The sequence below is a fragment of the Diadema antillarum genome, unplaced genomic scaffold, assembly GCF_040938485.1.
Source record: "Diadema antillarum isolate AM-2024a unplaced genomic scaffold, OU_Dant_1.0 seq00001271_RagTag, whole genome shotgun sequence".
NCBI lineage: Eukaryota > Metazoa > Echinodermata > Echinoidea > Diadematoida > Diadematidae > Diadema > Diadema antillarum.
In genome coordinates this window covers 16,775-40,985 of record NW_027272053.1, presented here as the reverse complement: position 1 = coordinate 40,985, position 24,211 = coordinate 16,775, and the positions used below count along the sequence as shown (strand labels likewise).

At 39.1% G+C, this 24,211-nt stretch overlaps 1 protein-coding gene across 1 annotated transcript in view; it reads left to right on the top strand.

Moving 5' to 3' along the window:
* Positions 1 to 24,211, top strand: part of LOC139745498 (triple functional domain protein-like) — a gene marked incomplete at its 3' end in the record, with an annotated part of 89,297 nt that overhangs the window by 58,058 nt on the left and 7,028 nt on the right. The window contains exons 11-22 of the mRNA XM_071655887.1: positions 2,141 to 2,323; positions 3,192 to 3,374; positions 4,773 to 4,882; positions 5,719 to 5,788; positions 6,772 to 6,861; positions 7,642 to 7,734; positions 9,778 to 9,897; positions 10,918 to 11,100; positions 12,018 to 12,119; positions 13,330 to 13,411; positions 15,091 to 15,178; positions 17,027 to 17,129. Of these exons, the coding sequence (XP_071511988.1) occupies positions 2,141 to 2,323; positions 3,192 to 3,374; positions 4,773 to 4,882; positions 5,719 to 5,788; positions 6,772 to 6,861; positions 7,642 to 7,734; positions 9,778 to 9,897; positions 10,918 to 11,100; positions 12,018 to 12,119; positions 13,330 to 13,411; positions 15,091 to 15,178; positions 17,027 to 17,129 (1,407 nt within the window). The remainder of the gene's footprint in view (positions 1 to 2,140; positions 2,324 to 3,191; positions 3,375 to 4,772; positions 4,883 to 5,718; positions 5,789 to 6,771; positions 6,862 to 7,641; positions 7,735 to 9,777; positions 9,898 to 10,917; positions 11,101 to 12,017; positions 12,120 to 13,329; positions 13,412 to 15,090; positions 15,179 to 17,026; positions 17,130 to 24,211) is intronic.

The following is a 24,211-nucleotide window of genomic DNA, read 5'->3' as shown; positions in this document are numbered from 1 at the left end:
TGAATGTTATTGTTATTTACTTTTGAACGTAAAAGCAAACATCCGCCATTTATTTTTATCATCGTACAGAGTTGAATATTATTGTTATTCATTTCCGAACGTCAAAGCAAAGATCCGACATTTATTTTAGCATCTTCCGGAGCTGAATGTTATTGTTATTGACTTTTGAACGTAAAAGCAAACATCCGCCATTTATTTTTATCATCGTACAGAGTTGAATATTATTGTTATTCATTTCCGAACGTCAAAGCAAAGATCCGACATTTATTTTAGCATCTTCCGGAGCTGAATGTTATTGTTATTTACTTTTGAACGTAAAAGCAAACATCCGCCATTTATTTTTATCATCGTACAGAGTTGAATATTATTGTTATTCATTTCCGAACGTCAAAGCAAAGATCCGACATTTATTTTAGCATCTTCCGGAGATGAATGTTATTGCTATTTACTTCCGAAAGTAAAAGCAAACATCCGACATTTATTTAATCATCGTACGGTGTATTATTGTTATTCATTTCCAAACGTCAAAGGGATCATTCGACATTTGCTTTAGCATATTCGGGAGCTGAATGTTATGGTTATTATTTTACTTTCGAACGTAAAAGCAAACATCCGGCAAATTACTGATATACTTTTCAAAAGATTTTCGCGGATCGATTTCAGCTAATTTCCTTCATGTAGCCGATGGTTGACGGGAGAGTTTGATTTTCATATCATTAATTCCGCGCTGGAGCGCTCGGGCAAATGCGGGTGTTTAGACGAGCGTGAAAGTGCGGGCGACTTCCCTCGTCTGTACGCGTCCAAACGCCCGCGTATTACCTAGTACGCCCGGACGAAAGGGCTTCCCGCATTTGCCCTAGGGGTTTTCGTGACGTTTCCCGCGGTCGGCACTGTATATGCAACATTTCATCCACAAAGGAATCCAAAATGAGTGCAGAGAGTTGAAAAGTTCTGCTAAGGTGGGCAGTCCTTGGGTAGAAAGGTTGCAGGTTCAAATCCCTAGTATTCCTTGGGCACTTATAAGTGTCCATATGCAACATTCCATCTGCAAACGTTCCCTACAGAACTACATTGAGTTCAAAAGCTTTGCCAGGGTAGATGATGGTCTTGACAAAGGTTGAAGACATGTGCACAATATACTTGTAGTACATATTCATCCATGCGTAGCATTTCCTTCATGGTGCCACTCTTTACTTGGTGGAAAATAAGGAGATCTAGGGCATTACATTTGCAAGAATCTTGGAAAATTGTCACAAACAAAAAGAAGTGCTGCATGTTTTAATGTGGCATGGGTTTGTGATGACTTCTTGTACCCAAACCCTTTCCATTTTCTTCATCACATTACTTTACATGAAATGCAGAACAAAAGTTTAGTCAATCATCTGATCAACTGATTTATGTATTCTGTATCGTGGAGACCCCCGTCAGAGACTCTGTACACTCTGCATTGCTAATAAATACTGATACCATGGCAACAGATAATACTGGCTGTTTTGGCTACCTTGCCTTCAAGTTGTTGTCATCAGTACATGCTTCAAAGCATGGAGCTGCAGAGATTAAAAACACTGCCCCCTTGAAAATTTCCCCCCTCATAGTCCTGGTGTCATTACAGCTCATTGAAATCTCTTTGCCCCTTTTTTTAACGAGTCCTGCATTATTCAGAAAGACAAAAGTTGCAGGTACCTACATGTGTATATATTAGTGGTGATCTGTCAAGGCATGTATTTCCATTATTGCCAGCAATATCACTGTACATGTGAAAAATCTATTCCTGGACAAACACTATTCCCTCAGGAGATTCGTAGGAGTGTATTGTGCAGCAAAGTTTCAGGTATACGATGTGTCTTTGATGATAAATTAAGGATATATGCAGACATTCCAAGATTAGTTTATATCGTATTCTAGTAATAATCAGATAGTTTGATTAGTTTTGGTTTTGATGAAAACACATGTGTGTTCTCACATCATGCATTGTATTTTTGAATTTGATGTTCCTCTATTTGAAAATAATAATTATTGATAATAATGATAATAATATATTCACATAGCGCATTTTTCGTGTACCTGTTCAAATAATCCACTGTGTCATAAATAAAAATGTATACCTCCATGATTCCCTCTTTGAACATCCCCCTCGCAGGAGAATGGCGAGAAGGTCAAACTACTCCTGCGGCTGGCAGACTCGCAGCTGGAGAAAGGCCAGTCGCATGCCTCTCGCATCAAGTCGTGGGTCAGTGCGGTGGACAAGCGCTACCGCGACTTCTCGTTGCGGATGGACAAGTACCGGGCCCAGTTGGAGGGCAAGCTCGGCCTGAGCCATGAGGTGAGTTTAAAGGTCAAAGGTCAATGAAAATAATTCTATTTCCCAGTGAAAGTAGCACCTGTATGAAAAAAAAGAATGGTCCAGAAAGACTTCTAATATCTCAATCTCAGTTTTGTTTTAAGCCGCCAAATTTTAACTGTAGGTAGAGAAAAGATTTCTCTGCTAGGTACATAAGACAGACTTTAAAAATTTGAGTCTGTGGACCCAAATGACATATTTTGGCTCATTTTACAAAGAATCCTGATCTGTGACTTTTTATGGGTTTTGAGTTAGGTGGTCACCTCCATGATGAGATAATGATATAATATATCAATTTATAAAGCGCAAAACCTATAGACATATATTCTTCTGCGCTGCAAAAGCTTCTGATGTGCTTGATGATAATGAACAGTTAAATGAAAAGATGTGTTTTGAGTCGTGATTTAAAGACTGCTACAGGTGGGGATTTCCGGACTTCTAATGGTAGATCATTCCAGAGTTTGGGAGCTGCACAGGCAAATGCTCTGTCTCCCAATGTTACTGTTGTGGTACGTGCTGGAATTTGTAAGAGAAGAGTGTCCTCTTCTAAGGAGATGCAAGGGAAGAAGCGATTTGAAAGTGACATTATTATTATTATTACTATTACTATTATCTATAGTGCGCTTTTCCCACAAGGCCCAAAGCGCTTACAATCAATTCAAAACATGTACGACAGTATGTGTAATTGGATAAATGTTACAGCTACGAACTAGTTGCTACAAAAAAGATGTGTTTTCAAGGCTTTTTTGAAAACACTGACATGTCAGTAATGAAGGCCATAAAGAAACCAAACCAAAATGTAGATGTGATAGTTATATTATTTAATTTTTTAATCTTTTAATCATATCAGGATGACAGTAACCTGTTACTGGACCACCGAAAGTCGGACTCCAGCCTTGAGGTCAAGCTACGGGACGCCACCAAGGGTGTCGGGGAGGAGAAGCGCAAGTCGGCGCGGAAACGCGAGTTCATCATGGCGGAGCTGCTGCAGACGGAGCAGGCTTACGTCAGGGATCTCCACTGCTGCATCACGGTAATACCATCTGACAGATTTAACTCTTTGATTCCTACGTCTTTCTCATCTCTATTACCTGACAATACATACATCTGCCTAAGTTTCGGTAATCCACAAGTTTGAAGAACATGGAGCCCAAATAAATATGTGAATTTAGGGAATGCAGCAACATTAGTAAAATACATTGGCAAAGTTTGAGGAAAATCTAAGTATCTGTTCAAAAATTGGATTTTTAAAGTTTTGGTTCAGCCAGCACTGGATAAGAAGACTACAACACTTTTCAATATCATGTGTGGATAACAATTATATTAAAAGATATAAGAAAATTTAACACATATTGACATTTTTAGCATAACGAAAGAGCACTTGATGTACCTCTTTCAGAAAGCTGGGGGAATAATAGTACCCTTTATAGCATATGTCAGTAACAAGTGAGGGAATGTGTACTTTTTCATTTAAAAAAAAATGAAATGCTTCATTGTTGCATGGTTTGTAGATGAAGTGAGGCAAGCTGGAGATTGTACAGTTATACACAATATGTGACCGTGCACCTCAAAACGAACATAAAGTCGCACACACTGATTTTGCATGAGGACTGAAAATAAATAAAATGGGTCAACCTAGCCGAACTTGACTTTTTCATATTTTCTGAAAGAGCGGGTCTTCTTTTACATTATGCTAAAATTTGGTATCATAAAACGGGCAGGAAAGTGTGTTTTTTTAGCAGTTTATCTCAAACATTTTTGGTAGAATACTGTGATCAGGTGTGTCTTTAGAATCCCTTTTTCCGTTCTGAAAAACCTTGTCCACACTCTTCATTTTCAACTCTAATAACTTTTGAAGGGATAATGCTACTGCTTTGAAAGTTGGCATTAAGTATGGACAGAATGTGTTAATGAGGCATGCTTAATTTAAGTTTAATCTGATAATCCCTTCATTGTTGTTACTCTGGTGGTTTACTTCCTGTTTTTTGTCCCATTCATCGCAGAGCCAGCACGGTTTGGTAAAGATTAAGCGCTTGAATAGACACTGTACTTCAGAGCCTCTTTTCTCAGTTCACACTTTTCCTGAGTTTGTGCTTTCTTTCCAATATTTAGATAGGTTAGGAGAGTCCATTTGATTTGAGTTATACATCATTTTAAAGCTTAAAGTCTGCTCTTTTAGAATATGGTCTTAACTTAAAATTCATGTCTGGCGACTTTTTGTTTGTTTCGAGGTGCAGAGTCACATATGTCATACTTTAACATGCTACTTTTGTATGCTTTTTGCCTGTAATGTCTCAAAATTGACAGTGAAGGTAACGTGGTGTCAAAGCTATTTCCTTTTTCAGTGACGTGTGTTTGATTTGCCGGTTGTGCTGATGTGAGTGGTTCCTCAACACTGGTGTCTGTTTTGTTGATCCCTTGCGTTTTTCAGAATTACATGTGTGAAATGATGGCGTCAGTGGGGGAAGTCCCGGCAGGCATTGTGGGAAAAGAGACGACCATATTTGGCAACATTGAGGAGATTTATGCCTTTCATAAAGAGTAAGTGTTTGCAGTTTTTTTTATCTTGGTTCATGGTAGAGAGAAACTGGATATGCCAAAATAAAAGCTGAGTTAATGTAATTGCTGATATTAATCATGTTTTTTGTTACATTTTTTTCGTACTTGTTCACAGTATAGACACTGCCATTAGTGTATAAACATTGCTTGAAATATGAAACCTGCTGGATAAAACAATGATATGTGGTTAGAATCTATTCTTAACTTCAGGGTTTCAGATTTCTTGATAATGATAATAAATAAAAACCCAGGGTATTTCCTGCTGGTAACTAATAATTGCATATCATAGAAGGCAGATGTTTAATTTGTACTGGAATTGGTGTTATTGCCGTAATTGAAATGACATGTCATTCAGACTAGGTAGAGAATTTTGAAAAAGAAATAACACAAATAGCAAAATGTTTGTTTGTAACATACATTTTGTACTTGTAGCTATCACCATGTCCCTGCAAAGTTTGCAGGTATTAAATGTATTTTATTTGTCAATGAGTCAAAAGATTTTGTTTCCAATGTGCATTTGGATTTCCCACAGTTTTTTTTTTTCTCTCTCTGTCTGTTAGCAAATACAAATGCATCATCCCAATGTTCAATAATTTTGATTTTTTTTTCTTTTGGTTTTGTTTTTAGGAAGAATAGCTCTTAGAAATGAACATATAGATGTAAGATAAGTGTACAAAAAAGGTATAGTTATATAGTGTTTTTGTTTGGTTGTTATTATTGACTTTCTATACATATGTATTAAAGTAAGTTGATGTATTTTTATTCTGTGCTCCTGTTCTAAAACTCTCTCTGTCATATTTTGTACATTTCCTTTCTAGCATCTTCTTGAAGGAGCTGGAAAAATACGAAGCAATGCCGGAAGATGTTGGCCATTGTTTTGTCACATGGGTAAGTGCTGAGCTATGACATTACAATAAAACTATGGCTCATAACATGCCACTTATTTTTTGTTAAAAACATTGTTTGTATAAGGAGATAAGGAGCATCTTGTAAGATGTGGTTTTCACATTGAGGACAACATACATGGAACGAACTCCGGGATGAAATCGTAAACCCCTTGTCATATTCTTTTAAGGGAAGAATGGCAGTTGCCATGCCAATTTCCTCATTATGTTTCTGCAAACCCATTGTGTATTCTATCTCCTTCGTCAGTTTGTGCTTCCATTTATGCATTTACCCTGCCTGTCATGAAAAAGAAAATAATTATGAGTGTATAGTGATTGCAGTCACTTATAAACTATTCTAAATTACAAACTATAGTCAATGATGTCACCTGATTATTCTGGGCTCAACTTAAGGATCGTCAAGTGTTATGATTGTAACCTCAGGATGCATTTCTGCTCCTCTTTTGTTTTTCTTTGATGGCATTTGAAAACTTTTTTTTTTTTTTGATTTGGACATTTTTAAAGGGTGTGTACAGTTCTGGTTGAGGTGAGGATTTAGCTTTTAACGTTTTGCGAGATATTCAGAAACCACTCTATGAGATGTCAAAGAGCATGCAGTTCTAAGGGGTATCAAAAGTTTATTTGATGAAAATCGGTTTTGAAATGGCTAAGATATCCAAAAACAAGGTGAAACAAAGAGATCCTAATAAAGTGGTGGCATGTCGCCTTTTATTATTAGCACTTTTTTGATATCTCAGTCATTTGAAAACCAATTTTCATCAAATAAATGTTGAATACTTCTTAAAATTACATGCTCTTTCATATTTCATAAGAGGTTTCTTATTGTCTCACTTAGGAATGTTCAAAACATGAATCCCCACCTCAACCAGTACTGTACAGTCCCTTTAAAGTGAAATCCATGCATGAAATCCATGTGACACATCATTGATTGTGTTGATGTCTTGTTACCTATTCACCAACTCACAGGCCGACAAGTTTCAAATGTATGTGAATTACTGCAAGAACAAGCCCGATTCAAACGCTTTACTGGTGGAGCATGCTGGTGCCTTCTTTGACGTAAGTTTGGGATTGATAATCATATTTTGTGAACTTTTTGTTCACAACTGTGAGGGTTGCATTGTGAAGGGGTTGGCCACACATTGATTATCAAATTATCTTCATAAATATGAAAAATTATGAGTGTTCATCCTGCTGCTTAACATAATTATGATGTCATGTCATGTTATTATGTGAAGTTATTCAATGTTTGTACCTGACACTAACTTATGCTAATCTTAGTTGTGTTTATGTAAGATTTACATCACTTGGAAATCACGCTGACTGAAGGTACAATTGTATCACAGTTGCCATAACGATGCCCAGTCAGCTTTTGCATTTTTGATGTCTTGTATTGTACTTATACATGTATCTAAGTTGATAATGAACCCTTCCCCCCCAAAAAAAAAATCAACAACAATAACAGAAAACATGTAAACAAACAAACATCCAATATGGATTCTGGCTGAATTTACGCTGTGAGGGTTGTTTTGTGAATTGAATATGTGCATAAAATGGTAAGCGTATTGAATATGGATAAGTCCTTGTATGTCTTATTTTAATTTTGAATGCACACAGCTGTCCTCCTTTGATGAAACTATCAAGGCTGATGCTTGGAAGAGGAAGATGACCACTCCATCTTATGACTAGACTACAATGTACAATATGTAGTTCTCATCTTTTGGAGTACATGATATGCTGATATCTTGAGGGATTATATAACTTACCTGTAAGTGAATCATGTATGAATGTACACAATGAATAGTGCTGATGCCATCTTGATTTGATTTGATACCACAGGAAATGCAGAAGAAACACAACCTTGGCTTGTCTGTCCAGGCCTACATCATTAAACCGGTGCAGAGAATTACAAAGTACCAACTTTTGCTGAAAGTAAGTGAATCTCTGCCACCCATCATTTTGTAATGTATGGGACTGAGCAAACAGTAACTAGATTTAATATTTGTTTTACCTGATGTTGGAAACGTTGCACAGCACACATTATCTTCCACTATAGCCTGTTGCATATTAGAAACATTCTTTCCGTATCATTGAGTGTGTGCCAAAGAGCAGACTATGGCTGCGTCTATCAACTTTCCCCTGTTTAAACGGCTTTCGATAGCCCTTTCCATAGCCTTTTCGAGAGCCCTTTCCGAAGCCCTGACTGCCTGTACTATTAATGTGCCGCTTGTTTTCTAAGAAGGGACAGCGAAAAGCAATTACCGTCATAAAGACATATCTTCCTTTGAGAGTGACGAGTCATGATGCAATGCCACATGAATCAATTGTCTTCCTATCTGTGAGGCAGCTCCAGTTTAGCACATACTTCAAATATTTCTGAGTGGCGGCATGAGACTTTGGCTGCGTTTATCAACTTTACCCTGTTTAAACGGCTTTCGATAGCCGTTTCCATAGCCTTTTCGAGAGCCCTTTCCGAAGCCCTGACTGCCTGTACTATTAATGTGCCGCTTGTTTTCTAAGAAGGGACAGCGAAAAGCAATTACTGTCATAAAGACATATCTTCCTTTGAGAGTGACGAGTCATGATGCAATGCCACATGAATCAATTGTCTTCCTATCTGTGAGGCAGCTCCAGTTTAGCACATACTTCAAATATTTCTGAGTGGCGGCATGAGACTTTGGCTGCGTTTATCAACTTTCCCCTGTTTAAACGGCTTTCGATAGCCCTTTCCAAAGCCGTTTAGAAACGGCTTTCAAAATACTTGCGTTTATCAACTCTCTTCGCGAACACGATTTTTTAACTGGCCTGTCACTGCACAGCTGCATTGCGCAATTCGACCCGAGGAGAAGAGGCCATAAGGCGTGCATTGTTCGTAACTGAAGTACAAGACTACAAAGCCGTTTCAAAACAGCTTTGCATCTATCAACTTCCAAAAGGCTTTTACAAACAGGTTTCTGAAAACCTGTTTAGGAAACCTGTTTGGATAGCCACAAATATGGGGCTTTCGAAAAGGCTTTCCTAAAGGGCTTTCAAAACAGCTTTGCGTTTATCAACTCGTAAAAATTCCTTGAAAACTGTTTGGATAACCTGTTTCTGCCGAGAAAGGAGAGTTGATAAACGCACCCTTTCGTAAAGGCTTTCCTAAAGGGCTTTCAAAACAGCTTTGCGTTTATCAACTCGTAAAAATTCCTTGAAAGCTGTTTGGATAACCTGTTTCTGCCGAGAAAAGGAGTTGATAAACGCACCCTATGTCTGATGTGATTCATTTAGGACTATCCTGCCCAATCAGAGGAAGATGACCTTTGACCTTCATTAACTGCATTGCAAGGGATACTAAATACAATGTAATAAATCAGACATGCAGACACAGATTATGGACAGTGATTGTACTCTCTATCTCAGATCCATCAGTCAAGTTATAGCAGTAGATTATGATATTGTATGGATTTATCACATAACACCATTCCTTGTGATTCTTGGAAAAGGAAACCCTTCTTCTGTCTTTGCTAGTTGGTCGCTGTTGGCATGCTATGTAAGAGTAGGGAGTTTTTGCAAGCATGATGCAGTTGGTAGTTGAGCGTGCCGTGTGCAAAATTTGCTTCTGCGCATGATCAAATCCGAGAAACGTCCCGTCCTGGGGAAAACAAGTATGGTACTAAGCCAAAAAAGCGTTTGGACCTGATGCTGGGCAGGAGTGAGCCAGCCAGCCAGCCAGCCAATCAGTGATCTTATCCCCACGCCTCCGTCCTAACAGGATAGCGAAACTGGTTAGATATGGGGATGGGAGTCCGAGTACAGGGACTGTCACAGCTGATTGCTTCCATGTATTCTCGATCTTCCTGTCGTGTAGTGAAAACTCCCTACTATTACCCCGCGACAACTCTTCACCCTAAATCAAGTTATGTACATATATTTTTTTTTCATATTTTTTTCATTCTTCTATCATTTATTCTTTTTTTTTTCTTTGCCTTGCAGGATTTGATTGCTACTTGCGAGGAAGGGAAAGGTGAAATCCAGGACGCTCTGGATGTGATGCTGACAGTGCCAAAGAAAGCAAACGACGCCATGCACCTGAGCATGTTGGAGGGATTTGACGTGAGTGATCTCCGATGGCTACCGATGTGTTTCTTTTGACCTGTCTTCTCTTTTTCCCTATTGTTGTTTCATTTTGTAGAAGTATCTTGTCCGAAAGATGTGATTTCCAAGATAGAATTAAAATATTCTTACCATTGACAAACTGTTTGTCATGTTATTTGTATTAAAACATGCATTAGTTGGAACAAATTGAAAAGAAAATATAAAAAGCAACCTATTTTTTTGCAAAGTTTTAGGCAAAGAAAACTTAGCATTGCAATTTAGTTACTCATAAAGGTCTTTTTTATAACACATCTTCAACAAATTTTCACATTTTTGTTTCAGAAATTGGACTTGTTTTCAATCGATTTGACCAATGTGGATTTAGAAATATTTCAGACAAGATGTATTTTCTTTTTTTAGTTGTGCATGGAAGGATAAAATCTCCTTTTGAGATAATTTCAAACAAATGAAAAATTTTATCGCAAAACGATCAAAATCCATTCTTGCCAAGTTGAGATATTTGTGATTTCAGCTGGTAAAAAACAAAGAAAATAATAAGAAAATACAGGATATTTTTGATCATAACTTCTAGAATATTCCTTGTTATGTTACAAGTGAAGTATTACTGGAACATTGTAATTTTACTCTATCTGATGATGAAATGTTTGAAAATGGCGCATAGACCATTTTGCAATAATACTCTTCAAATGTAGCTTGGATTTGACCCCTTTTAGCAATAAGGCAATTAAAAAAATAGATAAAGAAATGATTTTGTTCTTAAGGGATAAGTTGATAAGTAATGATTGGCAATATTTGTGACTGAAAAGAAAACAGATAAAATGATGTTCTTCAGGATGTAAATTCTTGATTAAAATGAAGGGATAAGTTCATAAGTAATAATTAGCAATATTTGTGACTGAAAAAAAGAGAGATAAAATTATGTTCTTCAGAATATAAATTCTTGATTAAAAAAAAAAGGGGGCAGAGAGTAAAGAGATTCACCATAAGTTGACTGAAGTAAACCTTCTTCTTTGACAGGATAACCTCGCTGCCCACGGAGAGGTGATCCTCCAGGATGCCTTTCAGGTCTGGGACACCAAACAAATCTTCCGCAAGGGACGGGAACGCCACATCTTCCTCTTTGAGATGTTCCTGGTCTTCAGTAAGGAGACCAAGGACAGTACAGGCAAGACCAAATATGTCTACAAGAGCAAGATGGACGTAAGTACAGTAGTGTCTTCTCCAGGAAACTCCCTTGCTCTCTCTTTGTATCGGTAGAGATATTAAAACTCAATTTTTGTTCATCTTTGTGAAAATCCATGTGATTTACGGTACCCTTTAAAATGCGGAGTTGACTTTCCAACCATTCAGAATTTGGAGGGGAAAATCTGAATTTTGACCATACCCAGCTCCTATTTAAATTGGAATTTCCTATTTTTCTTGATAGTTTTTCTATACACTCCCATGGGAACTGTTCTTTCTTCCCTACTTTTGAGCCAAATCATCCCTAATTTCAGTCAGAAAGGTTGGAAGGTGTGTGTAAGGCACACAATTACAGTGTCTCCCTGAAAGCTACATGTATTTAGGACCTCCCCGATATTGATGATTGTGTAAATGTTGGCAGCCCTGATGTTGTAGGTGGTGGGTGCACAATGCTCTTCAATTGTTCCTTGTTGTGTGTGCCAAACTTATGTAGTTGCATTCAGGTATAATCATAAACCTGTTTAGGATGAACTGATTTTGCTACAATTTGTATAGTACGCATCTCCCATAGACACCTACGGACTATACTCAGTACTAGTCTTCAACGGCTAAAGTTTTGGCAAACTCTTCTAAATTTGCCAATTCAGGAAAACCAGAGGCAGTTGAAGGTGATACAGATCACGGTTTTGTTACCAAGCCGAGAGTGATTTAATAATTTCGAATCGGAACTAAACACTTTGTTTGATATGTAACTATTATGTGACAATATTTATGTTTTGATGCATAGAATGTACATTTGTCCATGCAATGAACAATTCTGTTCCCTCATGATGTACGTCTATCGTCTCCTAAGATATGCATTTGTAACACGATTATTGTGATGTTTTATACCTTTTTTCCACCCGTCTCTTCGACTCTGTATAACATCTGCACAGACGTCAGATCTGGGCATCACAGAATTCATTGAGGGCGATCACTGCAAGTTTGCTCTTTGGACTGGTAGGACGCCCTCCAACGACAACAGAATAGTGCTCAAGGTGAGCAGTTATGTTATTGTCGTCTTCCATGGATGCTGCTCCTTACCCTGCACTCAACAAAATCAGAGAAAAAACAAATGAGATTTAAATAAACATTCTAAAAGCTTCAAAAAACATTGTGAGCTGCAGGATGATTACTAATACATATGTATATGTGTGAAATTTAATATTTTCATAAGTTGATAGCATCAATTATAGTCTTTCATGCAATAAAAGAAAAAAAATCCAAATATTTGGCTTCCAACACCCCCTCAAAAAAAAAAAAAAAAAAAAAAAAACCCTCCAAATCAAACAGCAACATGTACTTCAGAAAGATTAAATGCTTAGAGCCTATAACCCGTATTTCATAACCCTGAGTTTCACTTTTCATATGATTTAATGGATAATTGATTAAATAGATCAAACTGTGAAAACAAATAAACAATGATATTGACAGCAGAATGATGGTGACTTTTGCCATCAGAGTTGATTGGAAAGCTTTGTCATTCTGTTTCTACCACCATTGATGTATCGAGATGTAACAGATATGAATATAATTTCATGCATATGATAGATAGAACTCAGTGTTGACTTATCTGTGTGTGAGTATGTGCATCCTAAGTCTCCCTGTTTCTGTGGGAAGCTCCCTGAAATCTTATGAACTTCATGTGTCGACAGAAGCATTTAGAAGCCTCAGACATCAGGGAACATGTTTTGCCCTGAAAAGTTGTGACATCACCTCATGTGTTGAGAAGAGGATTTTAAAATCTCAAAGAATATAATTTGCCCGTTATAGAGGATGGCTAGTAACTGATCAGTGGGAATGCTGGGGGATGATTGTTCCAAACCTTGTGGGATTCATTTAAGAGTACATTATATATCTATTGTTGTGTGAAAATTATTTGCTTCAGAATGGTCTCATAATCAAGTAATGTGCAGTTTAATGTTTCCAGGTAAGCCTGCCTGTACAGTGTTGGGGCGATCGTTGACGGCCGTTAACGATCGCCCCGTCACTGTACATTCCCACTGATCAGTTACTAGCCATCCCCTTTAAGATCTATGCATCTCCCTGAAAGCTCCTTCTCATGACCTCATCATTTTGAAATCTGTCCATTGGCAGCCCTTTTGAATCCCCTCGTTATATAGTGCATTGTAAGTACATCATTCATGTACTGTGTATCATTTCTGTGTTTTGTTTTTATATTTTTTTCCTTCTTTCTTTTCTTGGCAGGCGCCCTCTATGGACAACAAGCAGGAGTGGATTCGGAAGCTGAGAGAAGTGGTTCAAGACAGGCAAATTCACCTCAGAGCAGGTGTGTGACCTCAAACTGTCTTTTCTTCCAGTTTTCCTCAGTCTCTTTCCTCGGCTTTTTTAACCCATTGAGGAGGGTTTGGCTTTGCTACAGCACGCAATTCCCATAGACACTTGCCCGAGTATACTCGGGACTGACTCGTCCTCAAAGGGTTAAAAATCCTACCATATATGCCATATATTTTGTGGGGTATCAATTCTTTGCGAAGTTTGCAAGCTACATATTATTTTAGAGTGATATTAACTCTGATGCTGACATGAATGTGAGATGCACAAGTACGTGTACTGGTATGCAGTAGGCAATACATGAACAAGGTGCATGATGATACTGTTTATTAGGAGTAAGTCTTGGCACTCCTTCTGTGTTAATGGATGCAAGCACTTTGCAATTTCTCTGTCCATTGCTGTGCTCCCTGACCACTAATTTAACTACTTGCGAAATTGTCGGAAAGTCCCAATTTGCACAAAAATTAGACTTGCTATATGTGGCGTATGCAGTGTTTACAATGATTGTATGCTGTAAGCATATGACTTTTTGTGGCAACATTTTAATTGTATATGCATGATTCTTGAAGATAAGAATTATTGTAAGCTAGAGAGCAAAAAGTGTTGCATGTACCTCTACTTACCATGTAAAGCGTTCACAGCCTTCATTGTTTTTGTTTTTGTTTTTTTCAGCTGACTATACAATCTGTATCTGTCTGTTACACAGTAAATTTAATCTATTAGAACTTACAGTATTTGCTCAATTAAAGTTCATGCGTCCTTTTTGCAATCTTGAAAGTATATTCCTTCCATAAGTTGGTATATTGTTGAGGTAGGTAATGCAGACCTTTCCTCAGAATGATAGAACTGGAAACTCTTTATGATCTAAAGCTGTCCCACATATTTCCAGTTAATTGATTAATTTGGACCCCAAAAAAAATCAAACTATTTTTTTTTTTTTGGTCCAAAAGGGGATCCTGTTCTTGAGTGACATGGGGTTAGTTTATCCATTTCTTTTTTTAAAAGACTCTGAAGTGTATTACCGTAAGATTTCATGCTCGATGCTGGGAGACATTATTCTTCAAACATGCAAAACTTCATGATGTTTGCAAAAGGCACATATGACCTTTTTGTCAGGGGAAGCAGCAACTGCTGAGTAAACTAGAAGTATGGCTGATCTAAATTCTTACCAAGGAAAAAAAGAAAGAAAAGTGATCCTCCGTGATCACATTTCCCAGAAAGAGAACTGGGTACACATACAAAACAAAGATGATGATTTGTGGAATAGGAATACCAAACCTGGTAATTTTCTGCCTAAAAAGGACTTCTGTATTACCTCAATTAAGCAGGGTTTTAAAATCCAGTGATCTTATGAGTTAAGCAGAGCTTAGGGGAGAAAGATATACCTGCAAGTAATCACCACAAGACTCGGACATAAGTGCCTCATTCTTGGAATTTTGTTCATCTAATCACCGACCATTCCTGGAAAAATGCATCCATTATACGTGGAATGCTGGAATAATGCACGGAGACCCAGTATTCTGAAATCCTACCGCAGCATGGCAAGATTTTAATTCATTTTGAGATGTGAGAAGGAAAATTGCTTGGGTTTCAAGGAATTAGTGATTTGTGCAGGTGCCAGAGAATAGTGATCTCATTTTTATTTTTTTGTGTGTGTTTCTCATTTTTCTTTAGCTCTGACGGACACGGTTAAGTTTTCCAAGGCGTCCTTCACTCAAAGTGCGGCCCCAGGGTCCGGCAGTCTCAGCCAGAAATCAAGCAGGTGAGTGTGTGCAGATCCTTCCACTCCTTCTGTCCTGGTGGTATTACAATGTATGCTGCCTTCCTGCCATTCCCCTACAGATTCCCCCCCCCCCCCCCCTACCTCCTCATCCCTTATCTATCTGCTTCCCCATACCACCCATTAAGTGTACCTGCTTTCATGCTCACCCCACCTGATTCCCACCCCTTCCCCTTTTTTTACCCCTCTTCTCTTGCTTCTCAACCCCTCCCCTCTCTCACCCCAGCCCTTCCCCCTTTGCCTTCCACCCCTTGCCCATCCTGCCTTCCTGCCCCACCCCTTCTGCTTCCACATTCCCCCCTGTTTTCTCACCCACCCCCTACCTGATTCCCACTCCTTCCCCTTTTTGCCCCTCCTCTCCTGCTTTCCAATCCCTTCCCTCTCTCACCTCCCTGCCCTTCTCGTGTGTTTCCTACTCCCTGCCTATCCACCTTCCTATCCCTCCCCTCCTGCCTCCCCACGCCCTCCACTCCTACTTTCCTGCCCACCCCCTGCTTGTTCCCCAACCCTTTCGTCTATCTTACCCCTTTTCCTATGCTGTCCTGCTCCCTTCTCTCCCGCTCCCCTCCCCTCCCCTCCAACTTTCTACCAGCTCCTAAAGCCTTTCATGCCCCACCCCTTTCTACGTGCATATCACTGACTCTCTCCTGACTGCCTTCTCCCTACCCCACCCCCTTCCTTCCTTAACAATCATCACTGATGAGCCAAGATTCTCAGTATTCACAGTATTCACTGTCACTAGGAATCTAGGAGTCTCTGTGGTATTTATACAGACTGCAATGATTAAATCCATGATATAGGCTCTAGGCTATGTCAAACTTAATGCAGGGGAGAATTTGATTCTTGGATTTTCTCACTGCGTACATTGCCCATTTCCATGTGGATCTTTGATCAAAAGGCTTCCAGCATCGTGATAAAGCTTAGCACTTGTCACCACTCTGAAGCCAGTAGATGAATTCAGGGAAAGAATTCTGCAGTTTTTGTTTGTTCTTTGATGCTACCACAGCCAGGCATGATGATGTCATGGTTCTGGGGCAGAAAGTTCTTTGTTCACTCGGAAATGCAAGTTCGTAATTGATGGTCATACACTGTACAACACAATATTTTTGCGGCATTATTTTTTTTTTTGCGAATTGGAGCCGACAGCCTTTTTCATAGCATGAAATTTCCGCAAATTGCCTCTTAACATTCAATGTGTATAGTGTAGACAAGAACTTTCGTGTGCATCTTAATTTTGTGAATATTGGCTCTCGCCAAATTTGCGGAATTAAAATGCATGCGAACATTCCTCGTTTTACAGTATTTGTCTGTAGGTATGTGCATATTCAGAGTGGAAGCTACAATATACCTGTTACATTGAGTCACATATTAATCCGTAGCCTCCTAGATTTGATGAGTTCCCATAGAGTTAGTAAACAGCAAACCTGGTTTCAGTTAACAAAGGCTTAAGGTTAACACCAGTGAGCCTGACATAAGTGGGAGAGTGAAAACTGGCTGATGATCATGATGATGATGCTAGGCTAACTAGTTGTGAAGTCATGAGTTTTGTCTTTGAACCAGTCCAATTTCTTGTTATATGAGAAACTTTCTAGTGCATTTCAAGTTTATAAGTGATAATTGAGTAGCTCAGTCCTTTTAATTTGTAAAAGATAAGTTTGTCATTTAGTTTTACAGAGAGCATTTATCTCCCTGCTGATAGTGAATGGGACTGGATTGGGCTGCCTGATCTAGACCATGTCTCCCCTGTATTGTGTCAAGACTTTAGTCTGAATTCCATCACGTTGACTCCTTTTTCTTTGATCGTCTTCGGTTTCACTCTTTCTCGTCTAGGAGCTACAACTCTGAGGAAAGTTTGAATGACGAATCCCTTCTGGAAAGAGCCGACAGGAATTCGATCACGTCCGTCTCCACGACGAACACAAACAGCGACAAGGTGAGTCCGACCTATTTGTTTTGTCTGTCGTCATGTGATGTCTTGTATCTTTCCCCGAATACTATGGCAAGCAAGATACAACGTAGCTCAGTTAGTAGCAGAGCGCCCACAGCTCTCTGGGTGTGTTTGAGTGCTCTTTTTGCAGCATACGACACTGTACGATACCCGTGTCAGAGGAGCTCTCGAATACTCCCAAAGCAAACCAAACTATACCATACCAGTTCAAGAGTGCATCATAGCCCGATGTGGTCCAAAAACTGTACCTGTTCCGCACCAAAGAACACTCAAAGGCAAACTGATCCAAAAACATACCTTGCCGGGAGTTGACGTGAGAAGAGTGCATGTAATACACAATACAATTATTTTATTTTGTGCCTTAGTGACATTATTATTCAGCGTAAGCGGATGAAGTGATTGATTCTATTCCAATGCAATGTGTGACCCTTCTGAACTGAGTCCTGAAAGAACTTGTTAGATCTCCTGCAGTATATCTCCGCAGAGTGCTCAAATGCTCCCACTGTGAATCAGTCTGGCAAGGAACGGGTACAGTTTATTATAATGTTGTTCACTTCGAGCACTCAAACACGGTGCCCGATTCTCAAGAATTCTTCTGAAAAAATAGAATCCATTTTCATGTCCTGACAGCCTCCCTGATTGCATAATGATTTTTTTCTCCTTCGGGGAAGTCCAAAAGTGCATTGCATCCCAATGTGATCCAAAAAACTACATTGTACCTGTTCCACACCAGGAAACTCTCACAGGCAAACTGATCCAAAAACATATCGTACTGGTAATTGACATGAAAAGATTGCACATAATACATAATTCAAAGATTTCATTCTGTGCATGAGCGACATTGTTATGTAGCGTAAGTGGATGAAGTGATTGATTCCATTCCTGTGCAATGTGTGATTCTTCTTAACCCGTTGAGTATGAGTCCCGAATATACTCGGGCAGGTGTCTATGGGAAATGTGTGTTATAGCAGAATCAGTCCATCCTCAACAGGTTAATCGAGTCCTGAAAGAACTTGCGAGATCTGTTATCTCCGCAGATTGCCCAAACATTCCCACTGTGTACCAGTCTGGCATGGAATGGGTACAGTTTGGTACAGTTTGGTTCACTTTGAGCACTCAAACATGTGCCCAATTCTCAAGAATTCTCCTGAAAAAATAGAATCCATTTTCATGTCTTGACAGGAACACTACAAAGCCTCCCTGATTGCATAATGATTTTTTTTTTTCCCTTTGGGGAAATCTCCCATTTCTAATGTGTGAACATTGGCAGCCTTGCAGTAACAAGTCTGCATTACAATCCAGGGGCTCAGGTTAGTAGAGTCCAGCTGAGACAAGACACTGCCTCCTGCAGTAGTTGTTGTTATTATTATTATTATTATTATTATTATCACTACTATTATTATTACTATTATTATTAAATAGTATTAAATGAAATGGAGGTCACTTACTACCCTACAACTGTACCGTCATGTAGACAGCTTTCTGTAGGGCACAAACCATGGCCCCATTTCGTAATTGCTGGAATGGCAACTTCCCATAGCAACAGCCAATCAAAAAGCTGGATTCGTGTCATTACTATGACACCCGCCATTCCAGCAAGAGGTGTTGTCATATAAACTTTTTATGAAATGGGGCCCAGGTGAAGTGGCCCATCTTTCAATAACTATGGAATATTAGTTCATGATACCAGCCCCGTGTTTCCCACACCTTCTGATGCACACCATATGACTATAATCTACAAACAGTGTCAAGGAGGCATGTAGTGCCATGAGAATGAATGGATGAGTCAGTGTTGTGTGTGGTTGTCAGACGATAATTACATGTCGGGTTCACACGTTTGTATATTTTTAGGGAAGACTGACGGACACTTGCTTGTCTCACAGGGTTTGCTAGTGTCAAATAAATACAAAGCTATTTAAAGCAGTCATATGCGATGGATTTGTGATGTTCAATGTTCAAACTCTTCAACTGATCTAATTTCTGTGTGTAACTTGATGGCTTAGAATCAAATTCCCCTTATTGACTCATTTCATCTTGAAACTAGAAAAGCACTCTGAGAGCGCAGACCTCCGCCAAGCATGCAGCTCATTTCCACCACTGATCTTGTTCTTCCATAGAGATATCAGTGATTTCCACCCATACGTACTTATAGCATTGTGTGCTGAAAGTCGCCCGATTTCCCAATATAGAAGCCTATGTTACGTCATAAACCCTCAGCTGCACGGCGCGCCTCGCCCTAGCAGAAACTAGAGCACGCACTTTAGTGCGCGCATGCAAACCTCAAATACGCGCAGCCTGAGCTCTCAAGTTCATTGACCCTACCTGCCAAAATATCAAAAATCCTTCATAAATTCCCCCAAAATTTGCGGATCACTACCAAAATTTAATCATCTGTTACTTGTATCATTCTAAACCTTTCCTGCAAGTTTCATCTAAATCTGTTAAACTACTTTTTGAGTTATTTTGCACACGGACAAATTAACTATTAGTAACTAACTATGCAAACGAACACACAAACCAACGGTAACGAAAACATAACCTCCTCCCTTGGCAGAGGTAATTATGAAAGTAATACAAATTTCGTCGTATTAATTTGGCACTTATGGAATTTCACAGTTTAATAGTTTAGCTTTATCCTATTTTTCATTCTTTTGTGGAAGAAATCCTTGCCTTTAAATCTGAAGTTTGAGAGCTTGTGAAATTGAGACAATGACAATGACAATGACAATGAATTTTATTTCTTAAAACGGCTCCTCCCGGGGCAGGGTGTATGGGTCTTTTTTTTTTATTGTTGTTGCAGTTTTTATAGACCCCTATTTCTGTGGTCTATGTTTGTATTCTCTTGTTGACACCCATGGATTACATAAGAGTGGTGTGGACAGCTAACTTTAACTTTCTAAAATAGTTAGTAATGATACTGATATCTGAAATGGTAAAAAACAAAAGGTGCTTTATGAGCATGCCAAAATTAAAGCTAATCTTACAAGCCCTTCGAAGTTTTAAATCTTCTTTAATATGTGTTAGCTCATTTAAACGCAAGCCAACGCTTTTACTGGACACTTCACCACAAAGCCCCCTTTTCTCCAAAGGAGCTTCACACGTTGGAGTTTCTATCACTTATTTCATTGGGTTAGGAAAATTATTTTTTGATGATGTATATGACATTTTAAAGCTGAGAATTGCTTCCTCAGAACAAGCAGACAAAACAAAAATGAACTCAATCATTTTTATTGATTGTGCCTTTACATTTCACTCACATTTTAACATGTCTGGAAGGCAATCATAGTAAAAGTCCTCCAAGGCACAACTTGAGGATTTTTGTTTGTTTGTTTGTTTGTTTGTTTGTTTGTGTGTGTGTTTCTCCTGTGAGGAAAAGTAAATGATTTAGAAAAGCAAGAAGTGGATGGCTTGAATGTGTTAGACCCATTAACCCGAGAGGCAGAAGTTTAGGAATAATATGTTTTTGTATCCTTGCTGTTTGCATCTCCGGATCAGTTCTTGAATGAGTGAGAAACTATCAATAAAGGGCTATTGGTTGGTTTCCTGTCCCGCATCATATTTCCTTTCAATTGGATTTCTGTTGCATCCCCCTCTATACCATGGTAATGCACCCTTCTCCTTCTCCTCCTCCTCTTCTTTCTGTTCTTCCTCTTTCTTCCTCTTGTTCTCCTGTTCTCCTATTCTTTCTTCTTGTTCATTCTCTCTCTTCCTCCTCTTGCTTGCCCCTCTCCTTCTGCTCCTCCACTTCTTCTTCCTCCTCCTCTTCCTCCTCTTGTTAGTCATCTCCTGCTCCTCCTCTCCACCTCCTCTCTCCCTCCTCATCCAACTCTCATCCACCACCTCCTCTTCCTTCTCCTTTTCCTCCTCTTCCTCTTCTTCATCCTCCTCGTACTCTTCTTTGTCTTCCTCCCATTCTTCCTCCTTCTCCTCCTGCCCTCCTATATTTCACCCTTCTCTTTCCTTCCTTTCCTGTTCCTCCATCTCTTCTTCTTCCTCTTCTTTTCTTCCTTTTCTTCCTCTTCCTCCATGTCACTCTTCTTCCTTCATCTCTTCTTCCTCCTCCTCCCCTCTCCTTTCCCTCCTCCTCCTCCTCCCTCTATTCTTCTCCTCTTCCTCCTCTTGCTCGTCCTCTCCTCCTCCTACTCCTCTTCCTCCTCTTTTCCTCCTCTTCCTCCTCTTCCTCCTCCTTTTTCTCCTCCTACTCTTCCTTTTCTTCCTCTTCCTCCTCTTCCTTCTCCACCTCTTCTTCATCCTCCTATTCTTCTTCCTCCTGTTCCCCTACATCTCTCACCCTTTTCTTTCCCTTCCTCTTCTCTTCCTCCATCCTTTCTTTTTCCCCTCTTCATTTTCTTCTTCTTCCTTCTCTTCTTTCTCTTCTTTTTCTTCCTCCTCCTTCCTCTTCATCCCATTTCCTCCAATTCTTCCTTGTCATCCTCCTCCTCCTCTTCTCTTCTTCCTTCTTCTCTTCCTCCTCCACCTCTTCCTCTTCCACCTCTTCCTTTTCCTCTACCTCCTCTTTCTCTCCCCTTTCCTCCACTTCCTTTTGCTTCTCGTCAACTTCTTCTTCCTCCCCCATCCTTTTCCCCCTTCTTTCTCAACCTCTTCATCCTCCTCTTCTTCTTCCTCCCATTCTTTCTTTCTCCTCCTCCCGTGCTCTTCCTTTTCTTCTTCCCCCTCATCTTCCTCCCCACTTCTTTGTATTCTTCTTCCTCTTTCTCCTGCCCCTCCACTTCAATCCTTCTTCTCCCTCCTCCTCCTTTTCCCCCACCTCCTCCTCTTCCTCCACCTATTCTTTCTCTTGTTCCTCTTTCCCTCTTCCTCCTATTCTTCCTTCTTCTCTTCTTTCCCCTCCCATCCGCCTCTTCCTTTGCCCGTCATCATCCTCATCATCCTTCCCCTTCTCCATCCCACGCCAGCTGAGGTGACGGATATCCTGCTAAAATGTTTGCAGCAGCACACTGTCTACCCTTTTTCCCATCTGCCGAGATGTTAGTTCCAGAGTACACAAGGCTGACAGCCCTTTTTCCTCTGATACCCTTCTCTTTCTGTTACAAGATGGAAACTGGATACCTTCAGTCAGGCTTGGTTTACACGTGAGAGGAAAAAGTCTGTCCTCAATCAGTTGTTTCTAGTTCCACAGATCTTTCTTCTTCTTTTTGTTTTCTCTCCTTCTTCCATTATTGTTATCTTCTCTCTTCATTTTCTTCACCAATTCTCTTCTCTCTTTAAACCCTATGTGTTTTGTTATTTTGTTGTTTATGTAAGATCGTAGGTATATCTTAATTCTTTCATCATTTGCAGTTTTCTTTTTTCTCTTCTTATCAAATACAATCTTTTCTTCCATCTTATAACTTTCTTTCCCTTTTCCCCTTGTTTTCTCCTATCATATTTCCCATTATATGTCAGTTCTTTTTTAAGAGACTATAAAGCTTACCACTAGGAGTATAAAAATTAAAGGTGCTGATGATGAAAATGATATGTAACAAAATACAAAATGTTATTTTGTCAGTTAAAGACATACTAGATGTGATGACAACCTCCTTTTAAGCAGACAAGTGCTAAGTGAACCATTTCCAATAATGCACTTTTTTTTATGCCTGCACAATGTGGAAATTGCATAAGTGTGTCAGTGTGGTGTAATGTGTTTCCATTGTTTTCACGTATAAATTGAATTTGCCTGGGAGGAATGAAATTTAATATTTTATTCCATTACCAGCTTCTCCCGTTATCAGTTTCGGGGAATCAGCGTTTCTCTTATCAATCCTGTGACTGTCAAAAAAAAACCCCTTTGCAATTCTGTTTTCAAAGTACTTTTAAAATGTCTTTAGAATATGAAAAAACAAAAGGTTCCTATCCAATCTCATTCTAAATGACCATCATCAAAGTAGCCCATATATTTGATTAACTCGAAGAGCTTAAGTGTCATTTTTGAATTCACAGTCCAGTGGACATCTTGCAGTTGTTAGACTTCAGTGAGTCAGTGGAAAGACTGTATTTATAATTCTGCTGTTTTCATTATTCAAGTTTTTTTTTCTTCGACTGTTTACCCCGACACATAACCTATGTAGGAGAAAGGTAAATAGCTAAAACTGGTCAACTTCATGAAATCTGCGTAAATTCAGAAATAAAGACTGCAAAGAGAGAAACATGAAAACTTAAAGGCACTGTTTACCATTGGGAGCAGTGATTTAAAAAAATGTTCAAGTTATCACATTTGATGCATGTATACATGTAGTTCATCTATCTATCTATCTATCTATCTATCTATCTATCTATCTGGTCTATCTATCTATATCTATCTATCTATCTATCCATCTATCTATCTATCTATCTATCTCTACTGTTTTGTCTCACTCTCTCAAGAAATTGAAATGTATTTCTTGCATTTCCATGCACAGAGACAGAGTAAATCAGAAAGAAGTTGTTTCAGATCTGAGCAGATTTGGAGCATTTTTTTTAATGTGAATTTCTTTATTCTTGTATGGAAAGTGTTGAATAGATTGACTTAAATCATGGCATAATTACAGAAAAAAAAAGAAATCAAAAGAAGATTTAGATGGGATATTTGAAAAGGTGTACCGTTTTAATGATGCCTGCTTTTGTGGGTAGAATAGCAATTCAGAATATTCTTATTCTTCAAATTGGTAATATCTGAGTAATCACAGTCTAAGCTAAAATTTTACAGTCACACCTGACGAGTATAGCAGAGCATAGTTAGGAATATTTTTCTCATCTTCTCTTCCGTCAGTTTTCTTCCTTTTGCTCATTTTTTTTTTTGTCCTCTCCGTATCTGTGATTTTCAATTCTTCTGGTAGTGTATTTTCCATACTTAACCTGGAGATGAAACGAAAACAAAACAACAAACCCACAAATCAAGCCCCAGCAACTATTCAATGGACAACTCATTTCCTGAAATTTGCTCCCGCTATGCCGATCAGGATTGGAGAGAGAGGTTTCTCAGACGCCGCTGGATGGCCGGCCGTCTTGAGTGCGGAGCGTCGAGACAGGATAGACTGTATACTTGGGGATAATGGAGATGGGGGGGGGGGGGGGGGGGGGGGGGGGCG